General features: G+C 39.0%; 1 protein-coding gene and 1 non-coding gene across 2 annotated transcripts; one reads left to right on the top strand and one right to left on the bottom strand.

Moving 5' to 3' along the window:
- Positions 1-477: 477 nt before the first annotated feature.
- LOC121739542 lies at positions 478-595 on the bottom strand. The gene has a single exon (XR_006037465.1). It is a non-coding gene; the product is annotated as a U5 spliceosomal RNA (small nuclear RNA).
- A 10229-nt stretch (positions 596-10824) lies between these two features.
- LOC121739260 (attacin-like) lies at positions 10825-13891 on the top strand. Its single transcript, XM_042131623.1, has 3 exons — positions 10825-11338; positions 11712-11909; positions 13649-13891. The coding sequence occupies exons 1-3, from the start codon at positions 10989-10991 to the stop codon at positions 13851-13853; spliced, it is 753 nt and encodes a 250-aa protein (XP_041987557.1). The 5' UTR covers positions 10825-10988; the 3' UTR covers positions 13854-13891.
- Positions 13892-16693: the final 2802 nt, after the last annotated feature.

Raw genomic sequence — 16693 nt, 5'->3', positions numbered from 1 at the left:
ATATGGTGCTTTGTGCTTTTTCCAATGACTAGTACTGTCCAATCTGCTAGTCATTTACCCTACGATTTAAAAAAATCTGAATCTTTAGATGAAGACGAAATATTATTATTTATTAACTTTTAATAAAAAGATTTTGAAAAATATTATATTACAGTATATTATTTCTAAATCATTATGAATTTGTATTTATATATTTTTTAGGGGGAAAATATATATTATACTTAAGTAATTTATATAAATTCACGCCTCAAGACGGCTCACATATCGCGGGCCGCGACACGTCAAACGTACTGCTACGATTCAAACGCCTCGCCTCTTTTGAAGTGGGACACTGACACTGTAGTCTGTACCGGCTCAGTACGAAAAGTGGCACCTCTTACATCCTCGTATAAAATTCATGACTACGCAACACTACTACGATCTTGCCACTTTATAATTTCTTCACTTTTTTGACAGACTATATTCTTATAATTTGTAAGTCCAGCTGATGCTGGACCTTATAAAAATAGGATCATACTCATTTGAGTGCTCCCCTCCACGGAAATCTTTAGTAAAAGGCGAAAGATTTATACGTTTTGAAGGGAAACCAGAGTTGACGTTCAAAAAAGTTTGAGAAATACTTATCAAATTGCTTCGTACAAGCGATAGCGCGATCAAAAACTAGCACAGTGACATCTAGTGGCGAATAATGATACTATTTCACAAATTTTAAAATACTGTATCTTCTCTTAGGGGGCAAATTTTGAAGAAAACTTTTTTGGTAAATATTATATGTATTAATACCTATCGGTGTAGATATGCTTCGTATCAATCTGTTCCGTGGTTTAGGCTATACGTTGATCCTTAAAGCGTCTTAAAAAGCTCGTTTGCTTTGACCTTACGTGTGACAACAAACGTGATTTTTTGGCCTTTTTTGCTCTATATCAGCGATTCCCAAAATATCCAGGTGGACCCCCAGGGGTCCAGGCGAGACTCGACGAGGGTCTACGTTGGCCCTGACAAAAATGGGGGTCCACAATTATAGGCGGGGTCCATATAAATTAATTTTTTGGTTAGCACTGAAGAACTTTTGTGTTAGCTTGATATTTGATCTTGATGGCGAACCCTGCCTTATCAACGTGCCACTTTTCTGAATCTTATATCTTTAAACGAGCAATTCTTATATATATATATATATATATATATATATATATATATATATATATAGAGCAAAGCTCGGTCAAACAGCTAGTAATCACTAATATGTCATAGACATGCCATTAAATAATATTTTTCTATGTAATCCTGACGCGCATATTTAAAAACAACACACAACACAACAAACAACAGCTACGTACCTACTTGAATTTTTCACAAAGTCCTTAATTATATGTGTAAACTACTTACCTTACTACTACCTTTAATAATTAACTACCTTTCAATAATTCATTATTGAAAGTTAGGAAGAAATTTTAGTCCCAGGAAATGACATAGGGGTAATGTTAATATTTTTATAGTAAGGTAGCTGGCTGGTAGAGAATGCCACACGGCATTAAGCCCGCCTATGTAAATATTTGCATAAAGTGTTTTAAATAAATAAATTTCTTTCTAATTGCTTTTTAAGTATTTACTTACTAGACCAGATTTTGTTCGCTGCTTAGCTGCTCTGAGCGTATATAGTGATATGCCAACTCAGAAAAAACAAAACTCGATTTAACCCGAGTTAAAATTCACGTAACTCGGGTTGAACTCCAATTACGTAACTCGAGTTAACTGGATGGACAAGTGAATGCTTTTTGAATTTTTACCAGTTTATTCCTTCAGCTTCGCATAAATAGTAAAAAAATTGGAACCGACAAAATATGATATTTTTAGCTGTTTCAATTATTTCATTGTTAGGGTTCCGTACCCAAAGGGTACGGAGCCGGAAAACCGAAAAACGGGACCCTATTACTGAGACTTCGATGTCTGTCCGTCTGTCTGTCTGTTCGTCTGTCTGGCCGTCTATCTGTACGTCTGTCTGTCCGTCTGTCTGTCCGTCTGTCTGTCCGTCTGTCTGTCTGTTCGTATGTCTGGCCGTCTATCTGTACGTCTGTCTGTCCGTCTGTCTGTCCGTCTGTCTGTCCGTCTGTCTGTCCGTCTGCCTGTCCGTCTGTCTGTCCGTCTGTCTGTCCGTCTGTCTGTCCGTCTGTCTGTCCGTCCGTCTGTCCGTCCGTCCGTCCGTCCGTCTGTCCGTCCGTCTGTCCGTCCGTCTGTCCGTCCGTCTGTCCGTCCGTCTGTCTGTCCGTCTGTCTGTCCGTCTGTCTGTCCGTCTGTCTGTCCGTCTGTCTGTCCGTCTGTCTGTCCGTCTGTCTGTCCGTCTGTCTGTCCGTCTGTCTGTCCGTCAGTCTGTCTGTCCGTCTGTCTGTCCGTCTGTCTGTCCGTCTGTCTGTCCGTCTGTCTGTCCGTCTGTCTGTCCGTCTGTCTGTCCGTCTGTCTGTCCGTCTGTCTGTCCGTCTGTCTGTCCGTCTGTCTATCTGTCTGTCTGTCTCCAGACTGTCACTCAATAACCGCTATAGCGGTTATTATAGCTATAGCTAGACTTCTGAAATTTTCACAGATTGTGTATTTCTGTTGCCGCTATGACGACAAATACTAAAAATAAAATAAAATTAATATTTAAGGGGCCTCCCATACAACAAACATTATTTTTTGACCTTTTTGCTCGTAATCAATAATGGCAACAGATAGGCATTTGAAATTTTCATTAAGGCCTTAGCTATGTCTACTATAATAATTAATAATAATATTTAAATAAAATAATAATTTAAGGGGGGCTCCCATACAAAATCACAAATTTTGGCCTATTTTTCGTCTAGGCTTTTCGTAAGGCTTTACGTAAGGTTTTTATGTCGTTTTGAAGATCAACGTATAGCCTAAAGCACGGAACAGATTGATACGGAGCATATCTACACTGATAGATATACATAGAGTGTTTACCAAAAAAGATTTCTCCAAAATTTGCCTGCTAAGTTAGCCTTAATTATAACCATAAAGTTTTGTTACGCCCTGTTTAACATGTCTATATTACCTATGCGCTATAAGTTATATAACGCCTCTGTGGTCTAGTGGTATAGAGCGCGGCTCTTGACTCGGAGGTCGTGGGTTCGATTCCCGCGTTGGAAACATGTTATTTCCAAGGTTGGTTAGGACAGTGCAGGCTGATCACCTGATTGTCTGACAAGTAAGATGATCCATGCGTCGGATGGATGGATTAATAGGTAATAAAATCGTCCTCTGAACATGACATACCCTTACCAAAATGGTTTCACCATTTGTCTATTAATCAATTTCTCTGATAGTACAGTGTTTTTTTACATTGTTTTAGGTGCTTGTGTAAGCTTCCCTTTTGTTTGCTTTCTTTCTGAAAATCCCTTTAAAAATACTTAGACAACATAAGCTCGCCTATGCCCAACGTCCGGTCTATTCAAATATTCAGTTGGACAGCTCCTGTTTTATTCATACGACATTGTAGCCGTGTAGCTGTCCGCGCCAATCGCCACCCCTACCGTAGGGTTGTAAACTTTTAGACTAAAATGGAATTTTTAACGAGTTTATTATTCCAAAATCTGTGTATAACTTGGGATGCCTATGGAATGAAAGCGCTGATTTTTATCATTTTCGACTTCGCTGTGACGTGAATACAATACCTTATCGTCTCGTTTGCAAGGCGTATTAAAACTAGACGACGCTGGCAAAATACGTTTATCAAGCGGATATTGTAATTTTTTCCGGGATAAAAAGCATCCTTTGCCCTTTTCTGGGACTCAAAGTATCTCCATAGCAAACAGCAAAATCGGTTAAGCGGTTTTGGCGCAGAGAGGTAACAAATAGACGTTCGCATATTTATTATAATTAATGATGATTATGATAACACTCAAATGTAATATTGTTACCTATTAGATTTATACAACAGGAATAAAGAATACAAAAACAGACTATTTATCTTTGCTCCAATCTATCGCGTTTTTCCTTTACGATCTAATCATACGAGTAATATTGTTTTGCTAAGTTGTTTTCGACAACCCTAGCTTATTGATATTTGATATCACACACAGGGTTTTTGTATTTCGTAGTTTCGTTACAAATTGAATAACTATAGGTAATGTAGTATTGTACAAGAAGGTGCTTGTTCAATCACACATAAATAAACGAGGACAACGTACATTTTCAGAAAAATATAATTGCAGCTTCAGCTGTGAAGGCGTGAAGAGGTAACAGACACACTTTCGCGTTTATAATGTTAGTACCTACTCTGGACCATACATAATTCGATTGTTTTACTGTTTATTTTAAAAAGCGAGTCCGGAAAAACTGTGCTTGACTTCGTAGGGGTCCGTGGCTGAAAAAGGTTGGGAAGCACTGGGCTAGACCATAGATACCGTGTATGAGCATGTGGTTTGTATGGTCTGTGTCGAAGTGTGGGAGTAACTGACAAAATCAGATCGACTAGCTGTCAATACGATGACAGACATTTCATTTGGATTAATGGATTTGATTGCAGCGCTGCGGACGGTTTTGATACTTGTACTTTTTTAAGCAGCATTATTAAATTAGCGATCTCCGTAGTCGTTTATTTTTCCATGGTAGAAAAAGCAGTGACAGAGTGACAAAGAAGATCTCTCTGTTTTTCCCTTAAATCTGTTAGTGTTTCTATACTATGCTAACCGCTGCACTCAGAGACGAATATTAATTACTTAAAAGTAAATAGCCGCGTACTGATTGAGTGAGCAGCCTCGTGAGGCAATTCCTCGGTCGATCAAGACGTGTCTCGTCCGAAGCCAACGTACACGCTGCCTCGCCCGAGCGTGACGCGGCTCGAGACTCGCGAGACTCGAGGCTGATCGCTTGGTCAGTACGCGGCTATAAATGAAGATTTTGACATAAGCTCCATACATTATTATCTGTCAAATTGGTCGTTAAATTGAAGTTTAATCATAATTAAACGTCTCTGAGAGCAAGTCTGCTAAAAGGTGTTATTTATTGCATCGTAATTCGTAGCTCCCAGGCAGATTTTCATCTTTTTTAATTCAGCTTTATGGTCAATTCGGACCGGAACGCGACGCGTAGATGCATTTCTAAATTTGTCAGTGACCTAAAGATCACATGTAGTTTTAAAGCATAGTAGGGAAAGATTAAACCTTAAAGTATCAAAACTGTTCATACCGTCAGTGATGGCCGATGGGGCGCGGACGCGGACGGCCCGTTATTATTTCACGATGAAAAAACAAAATGTCTGCTTCAAAATATCGACACATTTTTCTGGGACCATTTTTAAGCGATGACCTGATTTTACAAAGTATCATGTGCATTACAGGGAAAGTTTTAAATGCATTGCTTTTTTTCCCTCTCATCATCATCATAATATTAATACGCGAACAAAAAACTTTGTAACTCTTTTTACGAAAAATGGGGAAACGTAGGTGCATGAAATTTTGCACAGTTATAGTTTATATCGTGAAGGAGTGCATCGAACTAATATTATTTTGAAATTATGCCGCCCCCCCCCCCTACAAAAATATAGGTAGTAGTCCTAATGTCGTTGAAATTAAGATCGAATTTCGACCATTGGGCGATCTCAAACAAGAGTTGAAAAAAAAAATGATAGTCAATATTTTTTACAAAATATAGGTAGTAGTCCTAATGTCGTCCTAAGTTAAATACGTAATTTTAAAGGTTTTTGGCATTATCACCAAAATAGTAAACATCAATTTTCTACGACATTTGGTACCTAAACAACTTTCTCCGACTGTACACAAGTGTTCTCAAACTTCAATACAATTTGCATCGCTGGTTGTGACAGCAATGGCGTGAGTGTAGGTATGTGTGTTTCCTCTAATCACAATACCATTGGGGCTTGCAAAGTTTGTAAGTTGTTTGGTAGAGAGTTGTAGAGAAACTGACATGTCCGTACATTGTTTTGAAAGGCTTGTGAAGTCAAAGTAATCTTATGGCCGTTCCCAATATTTGATCTATCTCTGGTTTTGCCCTACTAGAGATAGGAATAGCTCACATTAGACATTAGAGACATATATTTTATGTCAATTGTGAGCTATTCCTATCTCTAGTAGGACAAAACCAGAGATAGATCAAATATTGGGAACGGCTGTTAAACAAATTTTATCAAAATCGATTCGGCGGCTTAGGCTTGAAGGAGTAACATACGGACATAGCTGCGCTGGCCTTTTAAACGGTATACTTATAATAATAATCAGTTAGTTGTGGTCTGTGGATACTGGGCAACATGTGAGTAAATAATAATATGGTTAATAACAAATTCGCAATTTAACAAAACAAGTTACAAGCCGTTGAAAAAAAATTACTTAATAACTTTGTATGTAATACTTAATTATTATATAATTACTAGATGTCCCGCGCGGCTTCGCCCGCGTAAATTAGAAATTTTACAGAATCCGTAGGTACATTTTCCCATAAAAAATATTTCCCCCGTTTTGCCCACATTTTCCTGAGTTTCTTCTGTCGTATTAGTCTTAGAGTAATAATATAATATAACCTTCTCGATAAATGATGAGTCTTACTCGATAAATGATCTATCTAACACTGAGATAAGTTTTTAAATCGGACCTGTAGTTTCTGAGATTGACGCGTTCAAGCAAACATACTCTTCAGGTTTATAATATTAGGTAGATATAGATTTTTTTTAATTATCGCTTGACAAACTCGAGTCTCGATCTAAAAGACTATGAAATGGTATAATATGGTAGTGATGATGATGATGATGATGATGAAGAATGTAATTTGCATAGTAGCATATGCTTTCTGTTCTTAAAACAACGCCGAAACTCCCAAACTTGTATCTATAAAGAATCAGGAATTCTCTCAGCACCTTCCGAACCACGGTATACCAGGTATATCTCGGTGCAAAATCTTACTTGTTGGTAGCATATGCTTAGAATACTTCTCACGAAACCGAAGTCACCATATGTTTCCCTATAAGTTTTGAGGAGTTCCCTCGATTACTTATGGATCCTTCATCAGATCACCACTTTTCTGAATATAATACCAAATTGGGATGATACCCTATATACCAAAAGAAAAATTTTGAAAATCGGTTAACAAACGGCGGAGTAATCGTTGAATATAAGAAAACGAACATAACACCTCCCCCATTTTGAAAGTCGGTTAAAATTGTAGCCTATCTGTTATTTATTCAGCACATGAATTGAATAACAAAATTTTTTTCAAATTAATCGTAGCACCATCTGTCAGGACAAACTAAAATTGAAATAGAATAATATTGAATGCGATGATAGCGCCGTCCGCCGGATCTAATGTAAAACATTCCAAAATCAACAACTCCTTAAAAATAAGAAATTAATTGAAAAAACATTTTCCAGTAGACCAAACTGTAAATCTAAACCATTCTCGAATCTCCACGAACACACACAAAAAATTTCATCAAAATTGGTCCAGTCGTTTAGGAGGAGTTCAGTCACATACACACGCACACAAGAAATATATATATTAAGATAATTATTAGCTATAAGTAAATAATGATGAGTGTACAAACAAACTTGACGGGGATTCACTTCTAAATGCGTGCAGGTCAGGTCCAGCTCGACAGGCGATAACCTCTGACTCACAACGATGTACATTGTATACGCGCTAGATAGCGCATCACTCGGAATGAGATGATTGCTATCTTGTGAATTTTTGGCCGACATATTGATTTAAATAAGGTATTTAAACCTGAATGTTCGAAAAATTACATAGAAAACGCATTTAGAAAGGTCACTCAAACAACAAGGTCAGTGCGACCAAGCTTTCGGCTTCAAAATGTTAAATCTAATCGTAGTAATTAGTTAACTTTAAAAAATATGCCTCAATTTCTTCATGTTTATTCTTTATTTTTTTAAGTTTTGTATTGTCATGAGATTTTAGCACTATTTATTTTAGAGAAGTCGTATTAATTTTGTGATACCTATCAGTACTTAGTTATATCATAATATATGCGTGTATTCCAAGGTTCCATTCTTAACTAGAAACAACGAAATCCTTTATCACTTTGATATCCTTCTCTCATCATTTACCTATTTTTCTATAATTTTAAGTGTCTATTGTATTTATTTTTAGGCAAGAATTAGAATAATTTTTAGGCACATTACTTATCTCTAAATAGTATAAAACAAAGTCGCTTTCCGCTGTCTGTATGTGTGTATGTATGCTTAGATCTTTAAAACTACTCAACGGATTTTGATGCGGTTTTTTTTAATAGATTGAGTGTTTCAAGAGGAAGGTTTATATGTATAACATATGCATAATATGGTAGAGAAACACTGATAATTTTAGAGGTTTCTAATGTTATGTCGTAAATAAATTCATTTTTTTGCGTTTATATTGCAAACGCTGGCTAAACCCTACGAGATAGATCAAAATAATGTACTACAGTATTGTACACCTTAATTAGGTAAACAAAAAAGTCCGCGATGGTATATGTCTATTTCTTAGGGATAACTCACAATAGCCATTTTTGTTCTTTACTTTTTACGAAAAATAATGGCTTATTTACGAAGCGATTTTAACAATTTACAACATTAACCCTTATCCAAATAAACATGTTTGGAAGCTAAGACATTAAATGTAGATTATAATTGTCTTTTACACTATACAATTTCGATCAATACTTTAGAAGTTTTCAAACGTATAAACTTACGCGGAATCAAAAAATATGTCGCGCGGCGGCGGCCGAGGGACATAGCGGTTACGGCAGAACCGGCCGGGGGCTCTCATAAGCTTCGGGCTTATGTTATTGTAGTAGATAGTGTATTTCGTCATTGTGTGGTTGTGCAGACGGTAACGCAGAGGAGCAACCACAGCGCTTTCTTTCAGATATTCATTGTTTCTGGTTCTTTGGTTTCTGAATTGTCGATAAAAATATATTTGACTTGCGTTAGAAAAACGGACTTTTGTTTTTGCTTTGCGATTGGGTTATTTGTTGCTTAGGTCGTAGTACAGTGAATGCCAAAAGAGCACGTTCAGCAAGAGATGAAGAATCGTCAACGGAACGTGAGACTCGCCTCAGCCAGAATAGTGATAGAAATCGGATACAGAGAGAAAGAGAATCGTCTGTAGAGCGTGAGGCTCGCCTCAGTCGGAAAAATGATAGAATTCGGATACAGAGAGAAAGAGAATCGTCTGTAGAGCGTGAGGCTCGCCTCAGTCGGAAAAATGATAGAATTCGGATACAGAGAGAAAGAGAATCATCTGTAGAGCGTGAGGCTCGCCTCAGCCAGAATAGGGATAGGCATCGAATACAGAGAGCAAGAAAATCATCCGCACAGACACATAGCAACACCGAACAAAACGAACAACCAAACAGCCACAGACCCGAGAGAGTAACTAATTCATGGGTAAATAAAGAAAATTCTGCCAATTTTTGCGAAACTTTTATCGTTTACGCAGCACAATAGGAAAAATCACCCGATTTTGAAACATTCTTCATTGGTGCTCCGCTTCTATTGGTCTTAGCGTGATAATATATTATAGGCTACATCCTACTAATATTATAAAGGCGAAAGTTTGTTTGGATGTATGGATGTGTGGATGTATGGATGTATGGATATTTGTTACTCTTTCACGCAAAAACTATTGAACGGATTTTAATGAAACTTTACAATAATATGGCTTATACATCAGAATAACACATAGGCTACAATTTTAACCGACTTTCAAAATGGGGGAGGTGTTATGTTCGTTTTCTTATATTCAACGATTACTCCGCCGTATGTTACCCGATTTTTATATTCACAAAAGTGGTGATCTGATGAAGGATCCATAAGTAATCGAGGGAACTCCTCAAAACTTATAGGGAAACGTGTGGTGACTTCGGTTACGTGAGAAGTATTCTAAGCATATTATGCTACCAACAAGTAAGATTTTGCACCGAGATATACCTGGTATACCGTGGTTCGGAAGGTGCTGAGAGAACTCTTGATTCTTTATAGATACAAGTTTGGGAGTTTCGGCGTTGTTTTAAGAACAGGAACCATATGCTACTATGCAAATTACATTCATCATCATCATCATCATCATCATCATCATCACTACCATATTATACCATTTCATAGTCTTTTAGATCGAGACTCGAGTTTGTCAAGCGATAATTAAAAAAAATCTTTATTTTATGTCTAAAAATAGTTTGACGACCTCTGTGGCTCAGTGGTGAGCGCGTTGGTAGCTCAAGCCGGAGGTTGCGGGTTCAAATCCCGCCGACGGAACAAAAAGTTTTCAAAGTTCCTGGGTCATGGATGTGTATTAAATATGTGTATCATATAATAAAAATCTTAAATATATGTATAGTATAAAAGTATTAAATATATTTCCGTTGTCTGGTACCTGTAACACAAGTCCATCAGGTACTTACTAATATAACAACATTGAAGAGTATGTTTGCTTGAACGCGTCAATCTCAGGAACTACAGGTCCGATTTAAAAACTTATCTCAGTGTTAGATTGATCATTTATCGAGTAAGACTATAGGCTATATTATATAATATATTATCACGCTAAGACTAATACGACCGAAGAAACTCAGGAAAATGCGGGAAAAACGGGGAAAATATTTTTTTATGGGAAAATGTACGGTTTCTGTAAAATTCCTAATTTACGCGGGCGAAGCCGCGCGGGACATCTAGTAAGTTATAAATAAAATAAAAACCCTGAATCAACCTTAAAATAATCTATTCATTGGCACATCTTGCAACTAGATATCTATGGCTCTCGGGGGATCACCTACGGGGAAGTATTCTATCCGGTCAGCACTCTGTCTGTATATAACGACAAGCCCAGCTCTGCACTGGCACAGTTCAGGAATACTTTGAGCTAGATCAACGTATTACCTTAACACACCAAAGAATAGAACATATAAGACTGAACCAACGAAACGGAGAAACAGTAGACACAAACTAATAGAAGATATCTAGAAGACGAAATAGAAGAAAAACCTCAAGATGTTCACCAAACTAGTCATTCTCGCTGTGATCGTCGTTGGAGCGAACTGCCGATACCTGACAGTGGACGTGATGCCGCAAAAATACATCGTGGACAGCGCGCTGATACAAGAAAACGATCTAGAAGATCTTTACTCCGAACAGGAGTATGAGAGCGTCAGGCCGGTCCACATACGGCACAGAAGACAGGCTGGCATGATGAACACCAACCCTGATGGCTCAGCCAACGTCATGGCCAAATTCCCCTTGGCTGGTAACGATAAGAACATCCTGAGTGCGATTGGCGGAATCAATGGCGCTAAAGACGGTGGCTTCAAGGCCGGCTCAGCGGGATTGGCTTTGGATAATGTGTAAGTTTTATTTTTACTGTAGTTGCCCATTGATATGGCCCCGTGGGGTATAATCATGAAGATACCTAATAAAAAGGGTATAATCATAATAATTCTTATACTTATTTAAAACTTGAAACGCGATAGAAGAATAAAATTAGATAACTTCTTGAGTAAAGAGATAACTTTTTTAAAGCCTAGTACTAAAATTTAGTTATAACTAGTGAGTGTGGCGAAGTGCGCTTACCCGGCAAGTGTGCCATATAGCTATTTTACCATACTGCTGATTGCAAATATCCAATCAGCAGCTTGGAAAAATATATAGCTCGTCTTGGCGCACTTTGCCACACTCACTATATTTCTTTCGGTTAATTTAAATGTCTTTTTTTTCCAGCAACGGCCACGGTCTCTCGCTCACTGGCACCCACCTTCCCAACGTCGGCAACCAGCTGACCGGAGCTGGCAAGGTCAACATGTTTCACAACGACAACCACGACCTCACCGCCAACGCGTTCGCAACCCGCACCTTCCCCAGCAACCCCGCTATACCCAACTTCAACACCGTTGGTGGGAGCATGGATTATATGTACAAGTGAGTTTTTTTACTTTTTTAAAGTCCATGATGGATTACAATTGCCAAGAGCGGCGTCAATTGGGCATGATTAACGGCCGTTGCCAATATTTGATCGATTTCTGGTTTTGCCCTACTAGAGATATATAGCTTACAATTGACATAAAATATATGTCTCTAATGTCTAATGTGAGTTATTCCTATCTTAAGTAGGGCAAAACCAGAGATAGATCAAATATTGGGAACGGCCGTTAGACAGCTGCACAATAATGGTGCTGTCCATCGCGGCTCAATGAGTAGAGAGCGACTGAAACAAAATAAGGTCAAACTTATTTTTGAGTGCTACAAAGCGAAGCAGTAGCTTGAAATAATATTTTTTTGCAAAAGTCTTATATTTTTATACTTACACTAGCTGCCCGCCCCGGCTTCGCACGGGTGGACATTGATTTTTAAATATATTTTTTTTCAATCTTTATTTCTTAGTCAATCTTTATGTTATGCAGAACATAAAAATGGTTTACACTATTTACCCTGTAACTACTATAAGTATTATAATTATTATACACATTTTTATTGTATTTTTTTATATTTTAAGTGTTATGTTTGATTTATAGTTATAGAAATTAATTATAATAGCAATAAAAAATAATAGTCATTCAAAACGTAATGAATTAATGAAGCACTATAAAATTATCCCATCAATGAAGCGGCACCCGGCTGTCGCATAACTATTATATTATAAATCTATTGTGTCTGCGATTCCCATGATCGAGGTAATAATAATTAATATTTACGTGGACTCTCCGGGCGAGCACACCCGCGCGGCGCGCCTTGACGACGCCCAATTCGCAACGTGCAGCAGAAATCGTAATATTTTAATTTCGCCATAACATTAAAACCAAACGTCCAATTTTAATTATTCAAAGACCAAATATTATTTACATTAACTGTACTTAGTAATGAAATAATTTATTTTGATAAGAATATAATGCCATGAGTAAAATAAAGGCATTTAAATGTAGTCCAAAAACATTTCAAGATTTTTTAATAAAAAAATGGTTATTGTGCCTCACTCAACATAGGTAGGTATAGTCTGTCGCGGACTTTTTTGTAGATATTTAAAAGATCTACAATTACTTAGAACATTTTATGGTTCTATCTTTTATAGTTTAGGCAGCGTACTCGAAAAAAGTAACATTTCTGGTTGATTGTTTACACCTTGCGTCCGATAATCCAATACGATACGGAACCCAATTTTTTTCCAAAATAAAATTTAGCCTTTGTTGAGCAGAATTAATGTAGGATTCCAATGGTACAAGAATCTTTCAAATCGGTCCAGTAGTTTCGGAACCTATTCAAGACAAACAAACAAACAATCAAATCTTTCCTCTTTATAATAGTAGTGTAGATAACATTACATAAAACTTTCCCATAGAACTGTTCCGTTCACGAAAATGTATCGTTACAACTTAGCTCAACAGTTACAACTTACAGCAGTTATTGCCGAGCAAAGTGGCAAGGAGCGATCCTGTGTAAAGTAACGGGCCACCTCATTTAAAGCTGTGAGTTACAATATAAAAGTTACAGATAAGTCATCTACAATGGCTGACATAATATTAGATAAGTTAAATACAGTTAAAACTTATGTTGTTTGAAAGAAACTCATTAAAATAGTAAATAAGCAGACAAAAGATCGCCAATTTGTACAGCTATATTGTGTTGAGTGTGCCATTAAAGACTTAAAATATTTTCTATTCCAGGAACAAAGTGGGTGGTTCCCTGGGCATGTCCCACACGGACCTGTTCAAGCAGACCGACTACTCCGCCATGGGCAAGCTCAACCTGTACCGCAACCCCACATCGTCCCTGGACTTCAGCGCCGGTGCCAGCAAATCCGTCTCCCCGTTCATCCCGCGCAGCTCCTGGCAACCATCAGCTGGGTTTTCCTTCACCAAGTATTTTTAAGTTCTAGTCCGCCTATTAATAAAGCAATTTTGTCAAGATTTTTTTATTTATTTTTCTCATATTCACAATGCTAATGCTAATGGTTTGAAAAGGCCTCAGCGCCCTCTGCATTAATGGACTATGGTATGAATTAGTATCTTGTAGGTGTTTCTCATAATATTATTTGCTTTTTGTGGCCTACAAACTTTGCTTTTAGTAGCCTATAAACATGAATAACTCTGTATTATGCAATGTATTAGGGTGAATTTCCCAAACGGCTTTTTTTTTGGTCTTCGTTGAAATTACTATTAAAAAAAGGGAATATTGTTGTAAATTATTTGTTTTACTATTCAATGGGTTGCTATAGGACTGTGGCAAAAATATAATATGCCTAGGACTATTACAAAGGTCGAAATAAATAACATGAAGATCTATTTTTATCAAATCGGTGCTGTCCCTCCACTTTTTTTACAAAGAAAAACACTTACATACTAGAAAATATGAATAATTTAAGGGTATAACTCATATTATTTCGTAGAATATTAGTTAATCTATTATTATATACCATATTCTATTACATAATTAACGATTATAGTTACTTAGAGGCACAAATGTACTTATCCTGAGAATTTTCCTCATATCGCTGGATAAAAGAAATTTGAGCATTACTTTTCATCGACGAGTCGGACAGTCTCCCCACTCCAATTTTAATTTACTCCTTAGTGTGTGCTTCCACGCAGTCAAGACAGATTTTCGTCAAACCGCTGCATATTCGTGTCAACAATATAAGTATGCCAGGTGGGGCCCGGAGTATGAGGACATACAATGGAGTGAGGGTCTACCAGAGCGATGGGCCGGGGGGCGGCGTGGTCAAGGCGTGTGTTGTGGTGTTCGACGACACACTGGATGTCGAACTACACACACGCCTCAGCAACAACAACATTGTTGTGGCCACCCTCCGAACCAAAGCCTGGGAGATGATTGTAGTGTCCTTTTATTTCGAGCCCGATAAGCCTGTAGAGCCATACCTGGACCATCTTATGTGGATAGGAAGGGAGCTGGGATCCGATAAGATGGTTTTGGGAGGCGACGCGAACGCTAAAAACCCGTGGTGGGATGGCGATAAGGAAGATCCGCGAGGAAGGGAAGTGTCTGCTGTACTGGAAGCAATGAGTCTACATATACTCAACACCGGAGACACCCCAACTTTCGATACCGTCAGAGCGGGGAAAAGGTACTCCAGTTACGTGGATGTGACAGCGTGCTCCAACGATCTGCTGGACCAAGTGGGCGACTGGAAGGTGGAGGAGAGTCTGACGAGCTCGGACCACAACGGCATATCATTCGGCATCAGACAATAGAAATCCACAGGCACGAACATAATACGTACCACACGCATATTTAACACACAGAAGGCAAACTGGACTCAGTTTCGTGAAAAACTGACCCAGCTGATGTCAGACAGACAATTGACTCTACAAGCGATGGACTCAATACACAGCACACAACAAATAGATGAAGCAGACCAAAAAACACACACAAAAATTCACCTTGTCGTGGTGGAATGATGAGCTCGCGCAGATGAAGAAGGAAGTCGCTACGAGGAAACGTAGGATCCGAAACGCAGCGCCTGATCGCAAAAACCGCGTGGTTGCACTTTACCTGGAAGCGAAAGAGAAGTATGAATGAGGCTCAAGTAGCGAGCTGGAAGGAGTTTTGCCGAAAACAGGATAAGGAGGGGGTCTGGGGGGGCATCTACAGGGTGCTGAACAGAGTTGGAGGGATGGAGGAAGATCTGCCCCTAACAAGAGGCGGTGAGACTCTCGACGCCCGAAGCTCCGCAGAATTGGCGGAGACCTTCTACCCCGCCGACCTGGAAAGTGATGAAAGTGAGGAACATCAACGGACGCGCCGGCGTGCAGAGTCTTTGTACTCCGAACCGCCGACGGGCCCGGACGACCCTCCTTTCATCATTGAGGAGTTGAAGAGAGCCATAAGGTCCTTCAACCCCAAAAAGGCCCCCGGGGCGGACGGTCTCACGTCCGACATCTGCCAGCACTCTGTAGATTGTAACCCGGAATGGTTTCTTGCCCTGTTGAATAAGTGCCTCATTGTCGGCTACTTTCCCGAAAAGTGGAAGCAGGCGACAGTGGTGGTGCTGAGAAAGCCATAAAGCAAGGAATCATACCGGGTACCAAAAGCCTATCGACCGATCGGCCTTTTTCCTGTTCTCGGCAAAATCTTTGAGAAGATGCTGGTCTTCCGACTTAGGTTCTACCTGTTGCCCAAAATTGGCCCTAACCAGTATGGCTTCATGCCCCAAAGGAGCACCGAAGACGCCCTCTATAGGTTGGTGAACTACATCAGAAAGAAGAGGGAGGAGAAGAAAATTTCTGTTGTGGTATCACTGGACATAGAGGGGGCCTTCGATAGTGCTTAGTGGCGGGCCATAAATGTTCTGTTGGCTGAAGTTGGGTGTCCGGGGAACCTGAGGCGGGTGATCAGTAGCTACTTGAGTGGAAGGAGTGTAAATGTGAGATATGCTGGTGTGGAAGTGAGCAGGGATACCGACAAGGGGTGCGTGCAGGGGTCCATCGGTGGACCCATCCTGTGGAACCTCTTTTTGGACCCCCTGCTATGGATGTTTGAGGAAATGAATATTTTTAACCAAGCCTTTGCCGACGACATTGTGATGGTGATAGATGGCGATACTGCGATAGAAATAGAGCGTAAAGCGAACGCAGTACTTGAAAAAATTAGAAAATGGGGAAAAGATAATAAGTTAACCTTCGCTCCACAAAAAACTTGTGCTCTGATCTCCACCAGGAGACTTAAATATGATAGACCGAGACTCGCAATGG

This window comes from Aricia agestis, chromosome Z, assembly GCF_905147365.1.
Source record: "Aricia agestis chromosome Z, ilAriAges1.1, whole genome shotgun sequence".
Taxonomy (NCBI): Eukaryota; Metazoa; Arthropoda; class Insecta; order Lepidoptera; family Lycaenidae; genus Aricia; species Aricia agestis.
The sequence above is the reverse complement of the archived record's forward strand: the minus strand, read 5'-3'. Positions and strand labels throughout refer to the sequence as shown.